At 34.3% G+C, this 19120-nt stretch overlaps 1 protein-coding gene and 1 pseudogene across 4 annotated transcripts; one reads left to right on the forward strand and one right to left on the reverse strand.

Moving 5' to 3' along the window:
- The first annotated feature begins 955 nt into the window (after window positions 1-955).
- Window positions 956-16965, forward strand: LOC108227550 (uncharacterized). Of its 4 annotated transcripts, none has more exons than XM_017402756.2 (28): window positions 956-1262; window positions 1366-1460; window positions 2547-2646; window positions 2931-3035; window positions 3257-3419; window positions 4013-4133; window positions 4233-4295; window positions 4461-4541; window positions 4631-4725; window positions 4829-4979; window positions 7026-7112; window positions 7970-8089; window positions 8172-8300; window positions 8376-8473; window positions 8563-8686; window positions 9869-9976; window positions 10141-10297; window positions 11053-11163; window positions 11526-11592; window positions 11697-11772; window positions 12123-12308; window positions 12460-12570; window positions 13686-13847; window positions 13947-14105; window positions 14401-14634; window positions 15267-15428; window positions 15891-16006; window positions 16181-16965. In XM_017402756.2, exons 1-28 carry the CDS (start codon window positions 1103-1105, stop codon window positions 16707-16709), a joined length of 3870 nt encoding a protein of 1289 aa, XP_017258245.1. In that variant the 5' UTR covers window positions 956-1102; the 3' UTR covers window positions 16710-16965. The 4 variants fall into 4 exon arrangements, with proteins under 4 accessions (XP_017258245.1, XP_017258243.1, XP_017258246.1 ...); XM_017402754.2 differs by having other exon boundaries at window positions 972-1262; window positions 15888-16006; XM_017402757.2 differs by having other exon boundaries at window positions 972-1262; window positions 11529-11592; window positions 15888-16006.
- Window positions 16966-17701: 736 nt separating this feature from the next.
- On the reverse strand, window positions 17702-18557 carry LOC108226542 (17.8 kDa class I heat shock protein-like; annotated as a pseudogene).
- Window positions 18558-19120: the final 563 nt, after the last annotated feature.

Genomic DNA, 19120 nt, shown 5'->3' on the forward strand with positions numbered 1-19120 from the left:
TTTTATATATGTGTGGTGTAAAGTTATGAATTTTTTATTACGTTTCCTTTTACTTAGACTTCTGATGCTTCATAATTTTAATGTAATCCAGCTACATATTTCTTGTACTCGGTTAACTTTATTGTATTATTAATTTAATTATGAAATATTTTTTAAAATTACACTTCTTAAATAATACTTTCTTTGCCGATTTTTTATAAGCTCCTTTTGGCTCGCACATTTTAAAGATAAATGATCACATAAGAAAAAGATAAGGCAAAGTCTTTGTATGCCACAATTTTCACAAATAATGCTTAGAATAACAGAGTTAAGAGAAATAACCCGAAATACTATTTATTGATGTCGGATAGTCAGACGCTTTGATTTTAGAGAAAAACGCTAAATTGTGTTGCGTTTAGGTATGAAAAACACTACAAAAACATCACATGGTCTGGCGTTCCAAGAGTAAGACGCTACGTGAAATAGCGTTTAAGGTCTCAAATTGCTAGTATAGCATTAAGATGAGAAGAAGGGTTACAAATATTGATAGAAAAGAATAAAGAAGACATCAATTTTTAGTCTGTTTTGTAATCGATGCAATTTTTGTAGGGCACTCTTTTTCCTTATAAGAGTTTTTTCTTCATAAGATTTTGCTCGTTATCTCTTCTGACTTGAAAGGCTGTGTTATCTAAATATCCGGAGTATTTACACACTTTCGGTTAGATGAAATACCTTCTTGAATGAAGGGAACTCTGTCCATCCGGATATTATAAAAAAGATTTCATTATCACTATTATAAGTGAACCAATCAAATATAATCAATTAGAATCTAACAAAAAATTTGAAAATTTTAGCCACCGAAAAGTTTTCGCGTTTATTATCACCAATGAAATTGTACAATTTCTGAAAGTTTTTAAATTGATTTTAAAATAAATTAATACACAAACACGGCCCGACCCGTACCCTGATAATACCCAACCCGCGTTACACACAGCTACACCCCCGTACAGCTCTCCCAATTGAAAGCATATCACGCAGATCTAAAAAAGAACCACATCGACGGGAACTGAGTTGACCCGGGCGAGTTAAACAACTCAGCGTCGCCGGCGAATTGAAACACAAAATGGATCCGGTGCACTCGCCACTTGGCAGAATGTTATTGGACGAGATCACGCCGGTGCTGATGATTATCTCCACTCCACTCGCCGAAGAGACTGCTCAAAAGAATGGCCTCACTTTCCTCGAGATGCTCAGTCCCTTCTGTTCGTTTAATAACATCGACGGTAACATTCTCACTCATCTACTTTACACACTCACTTTACAAAGCTTTTAATTCACATATCATTGTTTACACAATTTATGATTCGTATTGGATTTTATTTGCAGTACCTGTGAGGACGGCGAGTGATCAGCCTTACAGGCTGCGCAAGTTCAAATTGAGGATCGTGTATGCATCGGATGTTCGGCAACCTGATATTGAGGTATTTGTTTAGTAAATTGTTTAATTTCAAGTCGGATATCATATAGAAGGAACTGTAGAAATGAAGTGTGGAATTAAGCTAGTGTATAAGACTATAAGTAATTATGGTTTGAGCTAAAGCCAAGGCTGAAAGCTAATTCGGTTCAACTCGTAGCGGTGAATGCATGCATTTGGACACAGTATCCTTATATTGTAGCAACTACAAATACGGTGATATTATTAGTTAACGTAGGGATGAGTGAAAACCGAACTGCAAACTGAAACCGAATCGGGAACCGCAAAAAGAAAAATCCGCACCATTGCTTATTGATTTGGTGGCGATTTTTAATTTCGAAACCTCACCCTAAAAGATTACGTTTGAAATGTTTTATATTTAGAAATATAATTTGGTAGTATGTTTTCATAGTTAGTAATGTATGCAACAATTATAATAATCAAGCAAGTTTGATAGGTTATATTGTACATAATATGTGCAAATGGTCAGAGTAGCGACCTTGAGCAAGTGGTTGTTTGTCAAAGAGCAAAAGCAATTACTAGTGACATAAAAAATAGTGTCCAGTAGGTAAGTATAGAAAATAGTTATAATTTAGATGTTGTCTCTCAATTGCTACTGGAACCACATAGTAGAACACAGAAGAAAAGAAGATGCTCTGTAAAGTTTATGGTAAGCCTAATATCATAGATGTAACAAGATGTTATATGGCGATATGCAATATATGCTGATATTGTAAAAATAACCAAACATCTCTCTGCTCCTTTTGCTTCTGTTTGTAACTTGCACACCTTTGGTAGACAATAAATGATGATTGCTGTACCATAAGTGTTGATCACAACCACCTTTACTCATGGATCAGTCCCCTATAGATGCACATCTTTACGTATTTGTTTGTGTTTTTTTAAAATAACATGGCAACCTAATTGGTGGCATGAAATTTCATCAACTTCTCATGAACTTAAGGACATGGCTGTAAATAAAAGAAAAGAAGTCGACTATCTTCTTTTATGCGCATATTCAATCATACTCTCCAATTATATTTTCTAGAGCTTCTAGTTGGTCCATCTAAGAAATATTATTTTACTTAATTAGGTTGCAAGGAAGCGGTTAAAACAAGTCATTACTTCTGCAGGGGAGATGGAACAATCAGACTTGTTCTTAGATCCACCGCCAATTGAAAGTGTTCTAAACAGTGAGTTGTACTAACCTGAAATAACTCTTGAGTTGAATGGTGATGTCATCTATTTTTTCATATACTTAGTGCTCTTTTATAGTGTAACGGGTTCAAGAATATAAAAATTTATCTATGCGTCTAGTTAATTAGCATGTGCAGTATCATCTGACACCTGCTTCCTTTGCTTCTGTAGCCATTTTTATCGCTGTTATGTTTGGTTAGGTTGGTTCCGATGTCTGGTTTGTGGGCTGAGCATTGACTAGTACTATGCCAATGCTGATGCTTTTGGCTTTTCTTTGCAGCCTCTCAACCTGAATGCATGCCTACATGGTTTCAATATTTTAATGAAGAGCTTGTACGGACTGTCTCATTTTCGGACCATGAAGCTTTTGACCACCCAGTCGCATGTGAGTCTGTCCTATTTGTAAATATTGCATCTTTGTATAATATCTTAACACAATGTCTGACTGCTTCAAACAAAAAGTCGTAGGATCGGAGCACATTATAAAATCCTTGAATGAAATTTCTCTGAACTAAGTTTGATATTAATTTCTTTATGCCAAGGCCTGGAATTAATATGCCAGACACAACTTTAGTGTATGACCAGATGTTGTATGTTATTCTGCAGGTCTTCTGGTTGTGTCATCAAATGATGAAGAGCCTCTTAGCAGATTTGCAGACATGTATAACACCAACCAATTGCCCCCAATGTTTAATGACGGGTCTATGGATCCTAAGATTTTGAAGCATTTTTTGTTACTGCATGATAAACAAAATGGATCAGCAGAGAAGTATGTCTAGTTATTAAATTTAAATTTGTATAGTCAATGTCATCTCTCACAATGAGAAAAAAGCAAACCCTATTTTCTTCATATTTGTAAGAAGACTAATTCTATAGTTTATTTATGACCACATGTAACAAGAGAATGATACAATAATGATCATCAAGGAGTCCATGATTCTACTGTAAAATTTGAGTAGAGTAGACAGAAACCTGGTTGGAAAGTTAATGTAGAGTAGGAACAAAAGATAAAAGGAACATAAGTTAGTTGGGGGGAGGGGGGCAGAGCGAGATAGAGTAGATGTTTATCATTTTATTTAATCCTAGAAGATAATGACTGACTTAGTGCTCCTAACATGACTGATTAATGACAATATATTCACCAATGCTCAAGGCTTAAAAAAAGTTAAATATGAACCATGACAAGATGCCCTTGTAGTTATATAGTGCAGGAGTCGCACCTCCATCAGATCTTTATTTATCATAAAACGTAAAGATGTTGCCCACCTCAATACTGTAATCGACACATCTGCAATTCAACTGATTATTAAAGTTTTAATGTTTGTTGTTATTTATGTTTGTTTGGTCCTTATAAATTTCCAGAGCAACGAAAGTGTTAACAGGAATGAGGAGTACATTTGGGTTACATGATTGTCGATTACTGTGCATTAACTCCTCTCGAGACGGGTTAGTGGATCATCAAGAAAACTTATGGGCACCATATGTAAGCTTATCTATTTCCTGGGTTCTCGCTCATACAACTGTGGTTTTAACTAACTTCTATTGAAGTATTTAAATATTCTTCATTTGTCTCATCTGACAGAAGTCTGGTGCTTCAGCTAACCAGCATCTTGGTGGCTTTCTGAGCTCTGATGACCTGGATGAGGTATAAAGCTTCTACTATGTTTCTTTTCTAAGCATTCAAAATATTCGTTGTTTTATTATTTATAGCATTATGTGATGTTTGTGCATGTGTAACTAACTCTAATTTATTATGATCAATGCTAACCACTTTCTCATAAGTAAGATATTTGTTTATACACTGGAACAGTTGAGAAATGCTATGCAAGATTTGTCATCCAATTTCATCATTCCTCAAATGGAGCAAAGGATTCGTGTTTTAAATCAGCAGGTCTTATTTTAGTTTCAGATACATAAAATTTTCTACCTGGCAAGTTAATATTTCTTTCCTTATTTTTATCATTTTGTAATGTGCTTTAGGTTTCTGCCACAAGGAAAGGTTTTAGGAACCAAATAAAGAATTTATGGTGGAGAAAAGGGAAAGATGATGCAGCAGATAGCTCCAGTGGTTCTATGTAATTTCTGCTCCTCCATTTTAACTTTATACAGTTAAATTTTGGTATCCTTTTATGTGTTTTTTTTTTGACATGCTAATATTATCAATCTCAACCTTTGAAGGTATACTTTTACCTCCATTGAATCACAAATTAGAGTTTTGGCGGACTTTGCATTTATGTTGCAAGATTATGAGCTCGCTTTGTCAAATTATAGACTACTTTCAACTGACTATAAGCTTGACAAAGCTTGGAAACAGTATGCTGGTGTACAGGTATTTCTATATTTCTGTTTCACACTATCTGTGCCAATGTATGCATGCTTGCAAGCCTAGCTGAAAAGGTTTAACTAGTATGATATGGTTAAGCCAGTTCTAAACTCTAACCTTGCAATTTAAGTTCTTGATGTGGTTAAGGCCTTTTAAGATCATTAGTAAGCTGAATGCTTAAGTGCAGTATATTTCTCTCATTTCTATATTTATACTTAGTACTCCCTCCGTCCCTTTGATTTCTATACACTTTCCTTCTTTGGATGTCTCACTCACTTCTATACATTGCAAAACTTTCCCAAAATAGTAACCTTTTATAATATAAAAACCCCAACCATCCACTACTTTCTACTTTTTCAAATCTTTCAATTAAATATTGATGGGTCCCATAACTTTACCCACTTTTCTTTCTCTTTCCCACTACTTTATACTACTTATCTTAGTCTCCGTGTCCAATCCAAACGTATAGAACTCAGTTGGACGGAGGGAGTAGATATGAAGGAGATACCTATACCTATGTATATATATATGCTCATTGTGGATTTGTAAAGCATGGATACTTGCATAATTTTTAATTTTATATGATCATATGTAATATGTTGGGCAAGCTCTCTGTCTGATTGTTGCTTTGTTCATATACCGAATATATTGGACTTTTGTTGTTCATGTAAATGTTTTTTTAACTTGAGAGTACATAAATTTCCATGCCTTTTTAATGTAGACACATTAAAAGTCCTAACAGAAGTTGATATGGGTGTTCATATATATACTCAAAACATCATTTCCTGAATCTTACTGCTTAGAATCAGGTTTACTGAAGATCTTGTGCATGTACTAAATATCCTGGACTTTCTCCGTTTTATAGATATCATAAACTTTTGTATATTTAAGTGTACATGCTAATTTAATAGACACAAACTAATAGTCTCAAAGCATAAGACAAATCAGGTGTTTATTTGTATCTCAGATCCCCTTGTCTTTTTTCATTTTTTCTAAAGATGACAGTCATGAGTAAGTTTAGTGAAGATGAATAGATGGAGAATATACTTACCTACAAAGATTTGCTAGGTGGGAGAAGTTTTTAATGACAGTAAGAACTTGGTGATCTAATTGTACTACACACTACCTGATATATAAGAATCTAACTCTTGACAATGCTAAAATAACTAGGACTTCTATGTCTAAAATAAGCCATTTCAAAAATTAAAACCTCTAATTTTTATCCAGTCATTACTCCCTCTGTCCCATTTAATTCTATACTTTTTTTTTCACTACTGGACACGCATTTGACTGCTCTTATAAAGTATAGTTCCGTAACTTATTTTTGAGATTTTCTTTTTTTGAATAAAAATTTAAATGTTAAATTTTATTCAGAAAAAGAAAATCTTAATAATAAGTTATAGAACTATACTTGACAGGAGCATTAAAGTGTGTGCCGCGTCCCCGTCCCCCAATGTATACTATCTAGGGGGACGGAGGGAGTACAATTTAGCAGCTAGCCAGCTACCGTGTCACTTATAACCTCTCTCAAGAATTTTGTGATATCTTAAACTGGCAATACATTAACATAATGTGATAACGGTTAAAAGGGTATTCCCCCTCCATTTTTTGAAAAAAAGGAAGTGAACTAATTTCCATGTACTAGAGACTAGATAAGATTAGTTTCTAAAAGAGGTACTCCTGTTTCACTTCCATACATCCATGCTTGTTTGTTACCACTTACCCATTATGACCTTTGTTCTTTGATCGTAATGTGGAAAAAGCCACTCACACTGACATCTTATTGAGTTCTACTGGATATGATTATGTGGAACACAGTTATAATTATAATAATTCACTATCTGGCTTGGCGACATGAATGTTATGGACATAAAAATCAGATTTTAAAGTTATTACTTCTGAATTCTGGATAATAAGCATAAAGCAGGTTTGAGGCAGTTGCTTCTGAATTTTTGTACAGCTTACTTAGAGTTTTACTGTTTCTCTTCCTGCTTACGTCAAAAAGAATTCAAAGATGTCTTTTTTTGATACTTATGATTAATTTCTTTGCAGGAAATGATGGGACTTACATACTTTATGTTGGATCAGTCCAGAAAGGAAGCCGAGTATTGTATGGAAAATGCGTTTCACACATATTTAGTACGTGTCGTGAGTTTGAAATATGAAATTATCTGGATTCCATCACACAGATTCTGGAACCATCTAAAGTGCGGCTTTCATGTTCATTGCACTATTGTTTTCTTCGCCAAGAGTGACAATTTTTAACAGTCTTGTAAATGAAATGAATAACATTACTGACGCGTTAAGTTAGAGATTATTAATCACTTAAGAAAGATATCAATATTAGCGCCAAATTCATTTTCGGCTATTGTTCAGTTTCTACATTGGATAAATGAGGCCTGGTCTTATGTTTATAATAGCTTCCTTAGTTAAGTTTTTAAGATTGAAATTGACTGTGACAAGTTCTTCATACAGTTGGTTCTATATTAGATTCTACCTCTCATAGTGTCAACACTTTACTGCTTTTTGGCTATGCTCTTAGTCGTATTTATCTGATTCGCATATTGTGTTATCTTTGAGTTAATAGCTCACATAGTTGACAAGATAGTTTTTAGACTTTATTAAGAACAGCTTTAGAGTTTTTAGTGGCTGTCCTCAATCTCTCCTAGAAACAATGCCATTTTTATGTAACTGTACATAAAAATGATGTAATACATTTACTACTGCGGTGACACTTTTATTCATTCGTTTATATTGTGCATATACCAGTTGCAAGCCAAGGACTTCATTTTTGAGAAATAGATGAATGTATGTTGCATGTGTACTAATTACTGAGTTTAATACTATGTGGGATATAATTTACAAGGTTTAGAATGCATTTAAAATGGAAGAGAAAAAAGATGCTTTATTTATCTTCGTACTTCAAATTTACGGTCTGAGAGTTCTTATCCAAGTTGCCACTTGCTAAAACTTACAATTCTTATGATGCATCTCAGAGAATCGGGTCAGCTGGTATGCGAAATGCTACACGGTGTGGCCTTTGGTGGGCAGAAATGTTGAAGACTAGGGACCAGTGTAAAGATGCTGCCGCTGTGTACTTTCGTATCTCTGGTGAGGTAATGCCCAAGTTTGTGATAAGAAATCCAAATAGGGTTGCTTATCTCCGAACACTAATGTATAGACATATATTTTTCCCAGGAGCCTCTTCATTCAGCTGTGATGCTCGAACAAGCATCTTATTGTTACTTGTTTGCTAACCCACCCATGTTACGGAAGTATGGATTTCATCTCATACTTTCTGGTGATCTGTACAAGAAGTGTGATCAGGTAGCTAAACCATTGTTGCAATAGTCTATTTACACATCTCTCTTAGATGCTTATATTTATTGCTCACATTATTAGATAAAACATGCAATCCGAACATATCGAGGAGCTCTTTCTGTTTTTAAAGGAACTGAGTGGAGCCATATTCGAGATCATGTCCATTTTCATATTGGAAAGTAAGTGCGAGGGTTTTTGGTTAATTTATCTCATTAATATAAATGATAACGACCCAAGAATATTTGAAGGTAATCTGATGGTGTTACAGGTGGTATGCCTTTCTCGATACATTTGATGTAGCAATTAAAAATATGTTGGAAATATTAGCCTGTGGTCATCAATCCAAGGCAACACAGGAGTTGTTTCTCAAGGACTTCTTTCAAATTGTACAGGTTAATTTTTTTATTTTTTTTTTCAATTTAACTAAGTCTTTTACTGTCAGGTCAAATGGGGTGTTTCAGTGGTTTCATTTATAATCCCTGCTTCTTATTTTATTTGGGTTGCTGAACATTGATGTCACAAACATTTACCAATATATTCATTATAAATTTATAATATGACTTTAGTCATATGAACTTGAGCTCGAAAATGCTTTCACACATTTGCTTCATTTATTAGTGTTGGTTGTCGCAATAAGCTTGATGTACAAGGTTGGCACATCTTTTGGGTCTGTCATATATCATTTAATGTGCATGTTGTAGTAAAGTCATAAGAAAGTGCCAAATAAGGATTCTTGTGGTGTTGGAACTCTTAGATTTATCTGCTATTGTTTGTATCGGAAAAAGCTTAATCTCCTAGGCCAACACATCTTTATGGCTCCTCATTATTAGTTAATGTGTAGGTTACGTTACATAAATCATTATACAATGCCAAACAAAGGTTCTTGTGGCCTAGGCTGTTTCGAAATTTTACGCGATTAAATGTGAACTGAAAATTATGAGGTTTTAGTTGTAAATGAAAAATCATCTACGATCTGGTTGAAAATTCTGAAGGACACCTTACATGCTTATTCTTAGTTATTCATCAAAGTGCGATAGCAATATTTGGTAAATCCTTTAGTTTTCCTTAACAATTACACCAGGAAATCAAATTGTGGTGGTTGAAATAATATCGAAGCACTTGATGATTTTGATTCGAAGCAAATGTCTGGCTTTAGTTTGAAATAGTCATTGTTATAGGACATCCGTGGTACATTTTTTCTAAAATATTCAAGTTTAGTATCTTTTTTGCTTGTCTCTCTCGTGCACCAATAATAGAGGCTGAAGCAGATTTTTTTGCAGTGTTAAGGCTAATTTGATTATTAGGAGTTTAACCACCACCTTCCTCTGTGTTGCATCGCATTTGCTCCATGTAGGCTCAGTATTCTTGTGTAAGCATGAGTATGGCCTCTATTTGTTTTGGTTTGGGGGGGAAAAGAAATCAGGCAAAATTTTGCGCTAGCTTTTACTTGTTCACTGCATAAATGATGCTTTTTTTTTTAATCGGGACAACAATTGAAGCTAGTTAATCTGAAATTCATATTATTCATCCTTTTACGCTTTTCTTAAAATCTTTTTTTGCTTATGCTTATATAGAAAACAGGGAAGACTTTTGAGGTCTTGAAGCTTCAGTTACCAGTCATTGACATCCCTTCACTAAAGGTTTTCTTTGAAGATCGTCGCACTTATGCATCTCTCGCAGATGTAAGTAGAACTATATAATTCTTTGGTCTACCGAAGGCTACAATAAAATCTTTAAGATATTGCTTTTGCCACGATGGACTCCTATTGACATCCTCATGTTCTTAAACTTCTGCTGCAAGCTTCTTTTTGTTTAAAAATGTCTTAGAGTGCTTATACCAATCCAGGCTAGTGCAAAAGAAAGTTTGTGGCAATCTTTGGAAGAGGACATGGTACCATCGGCATCAGCAGCATTATTATCTGGTAATAAGTCTAGCTGGCTTCAAGTTCAAACAATGGTGCTACCAACAAAGACCAAGGATACAAATGTTTGTGTAGCAGGAGGTACGAAGTTTATGATGTTTCATCTATAGATTGCGGTACATGTTGCTTATGTAATGCTAATACTTGTGTTCCATGTTACTTGTAATAATATATTTCTACTCTTCTACTTTTAAAAACGAGAGAGTTATGGCAGTTCATACAATTTCCGTTCACAAAAAGGAAATCTTAATGTTTTTAATTCCTATGATGCCTTTGTGCACTCACAATGTCACAAAAAAAAAATTTATATGCATTAATTCTCAATCTAGAGTAGTAAAATTCTGGTTTCGTCCTTGTTTGTACATTGCTGTTTATTGTGGTCTATAGTCTTGATTTTCTATAGCAGTATATCTTCACTACTATTGATGATGTTCTCTGATTCCCAAACAGCGAATTTCTGTAATTAATTCTACACGATCTACAGACTTTACCAAATTTACTATCATAATCTGACCCCTTGGACCTGGAGATTGTACTCTATACTCACAAAGCTAGTGTTATTTGTGCGATTTCTGTTACTGCTATTTAAGACGGCCAACAAACATGTAATATAAATATGCTTAGCAGTTTTGTATAATTACAAAACATGTGTATGGATCAAACTGCAAGCGGCAATAAGTTTCTCTTCCACTCCTATGGCTATGAATTTATTTATATTGGGACGAAAATTTGCTACTATCTATGATTTTCAGCAAAGCATGGTTTAGTTGGAACAGTTAGCAAGAACGCTACGTAACTATATATTTCTTGGGGTGTCATACTTTACATACTTGCAGAAGCAATTGCTGTTGATATTGGATTTAGAAACCCGCTTCAAATATCTCTTTCTGTCTCTTGCATTTCACTTATATGCGAGCATTCATCAAGCTCTGAAGAAGGCGAAAAGGGTATGTTTCACTGATTTTGCATACTATTGTGTCTTATAATTTTATTTCTTTATCCTTTGTAGTATTCCTCTGTGACCGAAGCTGAGACTTCATTTAGTACACAACGGGGGCACAATGCATTTATGTATCCATTTCCTATTTTTTAATAGTAGTTGTATATTGCAATATATCCAATTGTTTTTAAAAATTTTAAGTTCTGATCAATTCCAGAAACTCACGTGCCCTTGACCTCCTATTACAAAGAGTTTTTTTTTTTTGTATTTTTTTTTTTATTTTGGGGGGGGGGGGGGGGGGTATCTGGTAGGCTACTATAGCCAGGCAGATGAAATGATTCACACATCTCTTGATAATCCTTTTTATAGCAGATGCAAAAAGCTCAACTTCAGAGATTCATGACGACAAGGCTCACAAGATTTCTGTCGCTAACGAGTATGCAGATGCTATTTATCTAAATTATTCTGTTTGGTGAAATATATCTTTACACACTCATATTTGCTTACACTTGTTAAGAATCCAACTTATTTGATGTTCAGGGAGCTGAGTTCGGCTACAACTTTATTTACTGCAACTGAGGTTGATGTTTCACTAGGTGGAGGGGAAACAATTTTGGTGAGTCTAAATTCTTAAGTTATTAGGTAATTATCTACATGTATACAGGCAAATACTTTTGTTACTTATTATTGTTTTTTATTAATTGAGGGATGTGGATAGTTGGTTTTCCCTGATGGTTCAGGGACTCTACAATTTCGCAATAGGATGGTAGAGGAGTATATATTAATTTAGTCTGATATTAGAAGGTACCATTGTATTGCAGGTCCTAGCAGTATCGGCAATGTTATTTTCTAAATGTAATTGTAAAATTTAATTATTGGTACTTCTTAAATGTTAGCACATGCTTGTGCATGAATCATAGCTAGTAACAAGTATCAAAATGTCCTTTCTGCTACAATTTTTTTCAGGTGCAGCTCAAGGTTACTCCAAGAGTAGAAGGTGCCCTGAAAATTGTTGGTGTAAGATGGAAACTATCAGGTTCAGTTGTTGGTTTCTATAATTTTCAGTCTGAAATGCCAAATAAGAAAACTACGAAGGGAAGGAGGAAAGCTAAGCAATCTCCTTTTGACAACCTTAGTTTTTTAGTGATTAAGGTGCATGCCATTTTACTTGAGCACACATTTTTTTTGCTTCCTAATCACTTTACTAATATATTTCCCTCGGTAAAATAATGTGGACTGAGCTCTTGTTCAGTTTCATGCTCTGTATGCTAATTATTTTCTTAATGTTACTTCCAACTTCCAGAGTTTACCAAAGCTTGAAAGCTTCATTCATCATCTACCTAAAACAGTCTCTGCTGGAGATTTACAGCGTCTAACACTAGAATTGAGAAATCCTTCAGAGATACCGGTGAAAGTAAGCTTCCTATTTCTATTCAGCACTAGAGTAAACTCGGTTGATGTACTATATATGGGATAATTGGGTTAATATATATAGAGTTAAGTTCTATGGAGTACAAAAAAAATTGGAGTATTGGAGTACAAAGTTTGATAAAATGTAATCTAGTCATCTAAATTTCAATTTTTTTTTGTCCAATAATATTTGTAAATATTTGACAACCTGCACATCATGTTCTGCAACATAAACATCGTGATCAAATGGTAGAATAATTACTTTTATAAATCATAGGACTCTATGTTCTGTAATATAACTAATAAGCAGAACAATAATCTTAATACTTGTTAAAGTTGAAAGATATTAATGATTAATTGACAATTATGTGCAAGACAACTTATAAATGATAGATTATATCAAAATTTGGATTATCAAAGATATTATATAGGATCAAACTAAAAAATTATGATTTGTACTCCAATACTCCAATGTTTTTATGTACTCCATAGAACTTAACTCTCTCTCTCTCTCTCTCTCTCTATATATATATATATATATATATATATATATATATATATATATGCTTGGAGTTTTAAAGGCCACAATAGAATACTTTTCTATTAGCACGGCCTATAATTCTATTTAATGGGTATTTTTCAATGATCCGACCGTACAAATGTGAGAATTGTCAAAATATTGTAGTAGATATTTTTTTATGCAAAATAAAGTTGTAAAGTATTAATTTTATAATGATATTATTTTCTTATATAATGTTAACGGTAGAGATAGATCGATTATTTTTTGTTAAAAAATGGATGTTCCAAATCATTAAATCATTTGAAAATTTGCATATTTATTTATTTTTACTAGATATTTACACCGGCACGGTTGAATTTTTAATTAGATATATAAATATTTTGAATTTGAGGTGCACTAGTAGAATACTTTTCTACTGTGACCTTTAGATTCTCTTTTCCCATGTGTGTGTGTGTGTGTGTGTGTGTGTGTGTGTGTTTCTATACTTTTGTAAATTAACATTTTTTAGTAGGTGCTAACTTTCTTTTAAAGGCAACAAAAAGTAGTTTCGGAGGAATGCCCAATATAGTCAATTTATGGATCTTGATGTCTCTTGGCAGAATATGAAGATGAAGATTAGTCATCCAAGATTTTTAAGAGTTGGGAGCCCAGAAGTTCTGGGCATGGAATTTCCTGCTTGTCTAGAGAAGAAGGCTAGTAATGCAAAATGTGATGAGGATGTCAAAAGTAAAGCTTCAGACAAACTATTTTTTTTCCCCAAGGTCTGTCAGTTGTCTTTTTACTGTTTTGGTTGATTGACACTCAATATTCCAGTTTGTCATCCTGTTCTTTTTTTTTTTTTTTTAATATTTTCTTTGCAGGACACAGAAATACACTGCAAAACCCCCTTGTTGTGGCCGCTTTGGCTTTGGGCTGCTACTCCTGGAAAATTTTCCTTCTATATGTCAATATATTATGAGACGGGAGACATATCAAGCATCATTAAATATCGTACGCTACGCATCCATCACATTTTGGAGGTAACAATTATAAAAGATTGGAGGAAAGTTTCTAATCATTGATAAGTCGCAGGGGTGGTATTGGTTCTTAGAGGAGAAGTGATTAGGTCTCTTTAGGTGTTGTCTCTTTAAAATAAAAATTAATTGTCATACTGGGTATATAAAAATGTACCAAATTTCTTTGATTATAATGAAATTCTAGTGTTCTGTTGTATAATAATTGTTAGTATGTTTTTATCGTAACTAAATTCTTGGTTAATGCTCCTAAATTTCACTCCTATATGTCCCACATAAATTAACTTCAGTTATATAATAGGTGTTACCATCATTGGACGTGTCATTCCAAATCAGCCCTTGTCCTTCAAAGTTGCAAGAGTACCTTGTAAGATTGAACATTGTCAACCAAACAAGATTGGAGAGCTTTAAGCTTCATCAGTTGTCTGCTGTTGGCAAGGAATGGGAGCTATCTTTGTTTCAACCTATTGATACAATATTTCCAACGGGAGTTCTAATGGCGGGTCAAGCATTATCATGTTTTTTCAAGTTAAAGGTTGGTATGAGCACCGAATGACTATTCAGTTTTCACACGTTGATGTATTACTACAAAGAGAGTAACTTAAACTATTCCTATCTTTACGTATTATAATTTTGAATGGCTCTTTTTATTCTAATTTGTTAGTTGACTGTTGATCCACATATTAAGTTGATATTGCTTTGTATTTAGTATTAGGAATTGTAGTTGCTACATGTTCTAAGCCCTCAACATGTGATTACCTGCATCATACCATCAGTCTGAACCGTGAGATTCCCAAGATGTTGCATTTTCCTAGTATAGATTTATATATAGAAATGTTTGGTTTTGACCGGATCATTCTATCCTGGGACGGAAGTAGCTACTTTTCCAAATAATTGATAAAGTTTCACATGCACTTTATGAAATATTGACCTAATTTGAAAAGTTCGTTTGATAAAAAATAGGGGGAATTAGTTTCTCCTTGATTTCCTGCGGAATCTAGGTAGTTTATTATTATGTTTTTTCCATGTATTGTTTGGCTATTGTTTTGCTCAATTTTGTACCTAAAATTTTAACATGTTGATTTGCTCGATTATTTTTTTCCCTTAGCAAAACTTTGTGCTGTCAAATATTTTGTCTGTATAATCGGTTGAATTTCTTTATGTTAGAACTTACGAACTACCGAAGATGAGGTCTCTTCTCTGGAAGCTTCAGAAGGTGCTAGCATGAGATTGAACCATGGTAGCAATGAACCCGTGTTTGACATGTGTAGTTCACCATTGTTTGAATTTCACCGTCATGAGAGAGTGTGCCAGAGAGCCTATGAGCAGGTGCTTACCATTATTTTTGCATGACATAGTACGGGTATTAAGAGAATTATTTGCCTGCAAAATTTTATCTTGTATGCTGTCAATGTAGGTGCTTATAGCATGACACAATATGAATATTTGGAATATGATTTGCCTGCAAAATTATCTTGTATGCTGTCAATGTAGGTGCTTGTTAGCCTTGCAGGACGCAGTATGAATTTTGAGAAGATTATTTGCCTGCAAATCTATCTTTTATGCTGTCAACGTAAAGTATTATAATTTCATATTTACTCTGGGATCTATATATTGTAACATAAATTTCAACCAATGGCCTGCTGAATTGTTAATCCGTACTTTAATTGGTTGAATGATATATTTTTCATCAGCAACGAAAGAAAAAAGAGTTTTACTTGCTTTTGTTGCATATAAAGGTCTGGTATATTACAAATGCTAATGTTTTGCTCTTTTTTCTTGCTGAAGCAGGAACAACAAACAGTTGACTTCATATTAATCTCCCGACCACAGAGGAGTAATAACAGTCTAGAACAAACTCAAACCAATTCATTCGATATAGCTGCACACTATGCATGTCATTGCAGGCAAGAGTCGCACAATAACTCGTCTACTTCAATAGCTCCTAATTTGTTCATGATTAAATCTCCTGTTTCTCCTTGCATGTTAAAATTTAAGGTGTTCTCTCGTGCGAGGAAAACTATTTTATGCATTCTAACCGTCGATCCCTCTCTCTATATATACACATATTATGTTTACAGGACGGCAAGCACCAGCCCAGTATGTTGGCTCATGGATGGCCCACGGATCATACACCACGATTTTTCTTCATCTCTTTGTGAAATAAAGCTAAAAATTACCATTTACAACTCATCAGATGTTAGTGTATCAGTCCGCATCAGTACCTCTGATTCTATTCAGCCTGGTTCATCGAGCACATCAAGTTCGGTTCTTTCTGCAAATGAAGCTGGATGGCATGATTTGTCACTGATAACTGAAATGAAAGTTACATCGAGCATTTCTGGTTCTGGTTCTGGAATTCGCAGGCCAACTTCACCAGAGTGCGTGCCCCCTTTTATTTGGTCAGGGGTAAGTTCCTCATGCGTAGAGCTTGGACCCAAGTCCACAACTGAAGTTCCACTCTTGATATGTGTATTTTCTCCTGGAATTCACGATCTATCAAATTATGCTTTGCACTGGAACTATAAAGATGTCAAGGCCGGAGAGAGTGTGTTATCAGGGACATGTGATGGGCATCCCTACTACTTAACAGTGTTGCAACACGAGTAGGATATAGGTCACAGTTTTGGTGTAATATCATTTTTCATTTTGGAATTAGCCATCTTGGTTGTTTAGTTTTGTGGATGGCAGCTTGTAAATTATGGTTAGTTCCATAATTCCATGTATTTACATAACAATAGCAGGTTAGAAACATTTTTTTAAAAAAAATAAGGCTACAGGGAAGTAGGTTTAAATTTTGAATTATAGTGTAAAATGTTGAATCTTAAATGAGCAATGAGCCAATGAAATGATGAATTATAAATTACTATTTTGGGTCTTTATTATTATTATAATTTTAGCCAGAGTATTAATTTATCGATTAATGAATATTTTTATTATTTGATGAATTAAAAAATTATTAATTTACACAATGTTTCATATCACATACTGTAGGATTATATGATTCAGAAATTAATATAAATGCTGCAATAACAGTTAATATATAGTTCATACAACTTGAAAATTTATAGGTTCATGTTCAACATTAGTGAGTTAATTGATTAATACATGAAAAAATTTGATAGGTTCGTGTAAACAAATAACTAGTTAATTAATTAACGAGTAAAAATAAAATAAAATAAACGATTGCGAATTTTAAAGTTTTTATTTGATGCTTGTGAAAAAAAGAAACTCAACTCTTCAAAGTTGAAATTAACTAATTAATACATGAAATATGTGATTGGAAACTTCAAAATTTTATTTGATTGTTAATAAAAAAAACTCAACTATTTAAAGTTGTGAAAAAAAATATTTAAATTTATCAATGTATATTTTTCCTAGATCTTTAAAAACTTATCTAAAATTATTTTAGATTTAGTAATATTATTACTTTATCCTCCCTAGTCCATCACGATCAAGAGAAATTGTTGTTTGATCAAATTATTATTTTATCGAATATACTGCCCACTCATAAGTCGAAAACACAGTGATATCATTATGACTTTCTCTTCATTTTTTTCAAATATGATTAGCAGGAGACTTATTAAGTGCAAAACTACATCATCACGAAAAAGATATGCATTCACTCGATACACCTTGCCAGTTTGCCACTACATAACAAAGATATAGTATTACAATTTTCATGACAGTAGGATGAACGCAAATATTGATTATTCACATTCCAAACAAACTCACGATTCCATTCTGTTGCATTACAATTTAACCAGAAATATCAATAGACTTGATCTGGGGCTTCTTGATCTCCACCTTGGGAACAGTGACAGTTAAAACCCCATTCTCCATTCCAGCTTTGGCCTCATCCACCTTCGCATTCTCCGGAAGCCTGAACCTCCTCAGAAACTTGCCACTGCTGCGTTCCCCACGCGGTGCCACGTGTCATTCTTCTCCTCTTTTTCTTTATTTCTTTCTCCGCTTATCTGAAGAACCTTCCCCTCTTCAACCTCCACCTCCACCTCTTCTTTCTTCAGCCCCGGGAGGTCGGCTTTGAAGACGTGAGCCTCCGGAGTCTCTTTCCAGTCAATGCGCGTGTTTACGAAGGCGGAGGTCTCTTTTCCCAGGTCGGAGGGGTCCCAGATGTCGAGAGAGAAAGGGTCGAAGATGTTGCTTCTTTGGGTGCCGAAAAAGCTGGGAATGATCGACATGGCTTTTCTTGTTTGATGAAAATATTTGATTGATGTTGGTTTGCTTGTGGTTCTGATAGTTGAGTGACGAGAGGGGCGTTGGGAGGTATTTATAGGAACTTGATGGCCTGTTTGATTTATCACCAGGGTGGTCTGGTTTTGTCTGGAAATGTTGAGTGAATACGAGAACAGAGAGCTTTCCAGAAACAGCAAGAGAATTCCATCATGGACATGGTTGGTGATGATAGGCCCAATGGTTGGGTCATATATTTTAGGCCCAGGTTATAAAATGGGTTTGTGTAATGTGTGATCCGAATGAATCATTCTTTCCACGGAGGTAAATCTTTGCCTGCTAGGCAGGAGGATAGCAAGTTACAAATTCTGTCTCGGCAGAACATATCTTTCTATTAGTATGAAATTCATTAATGAAGTAGTTAATGGTGAGGTTACCGTTATCCTTTTTTGTGATGAATCTTGTATATGTTTCTCAGAAAAGGAATTTGTCCATTTTTCGGGGTCTCAAAGGAGCGTGAAAACACATAAGAATGTCCATGGCACATGCGAAGCACGGAAACTCATAAATTTGGCGTGTTTTCATTGGTGTGGTAGGTGAGTGTAAGTCAATCAAAACATAAAAAAACTATCAAATTTTGTGCTTAATGTGTTTCCATGGGCATACACTATAAAAACCGCCGTAAAACACCTCACAAATAAATAGTTGTTCATCAAAATGGATTAAATTGATTGATCCTGACCTTAAAAAATTGAGCGGTTCGACTTACGAAACGTGTTTGGATTATTTTTAACGTAATTTCATATATTTTTATAGTTGCATAAAGG

This window comes from Daucus carota, chromosome 6 (assembly GCF_001625215.2).
Source record: "Daucus carota subsp. sativus chromosome 6, DH1 v3.0, whole genome shotgun sequence".
NCBI lineage: Eukaryota > Viridiplantae > Streptophyta > Magnoliopsida > Apiales > Apiaceae > Daucus > Daucus carota.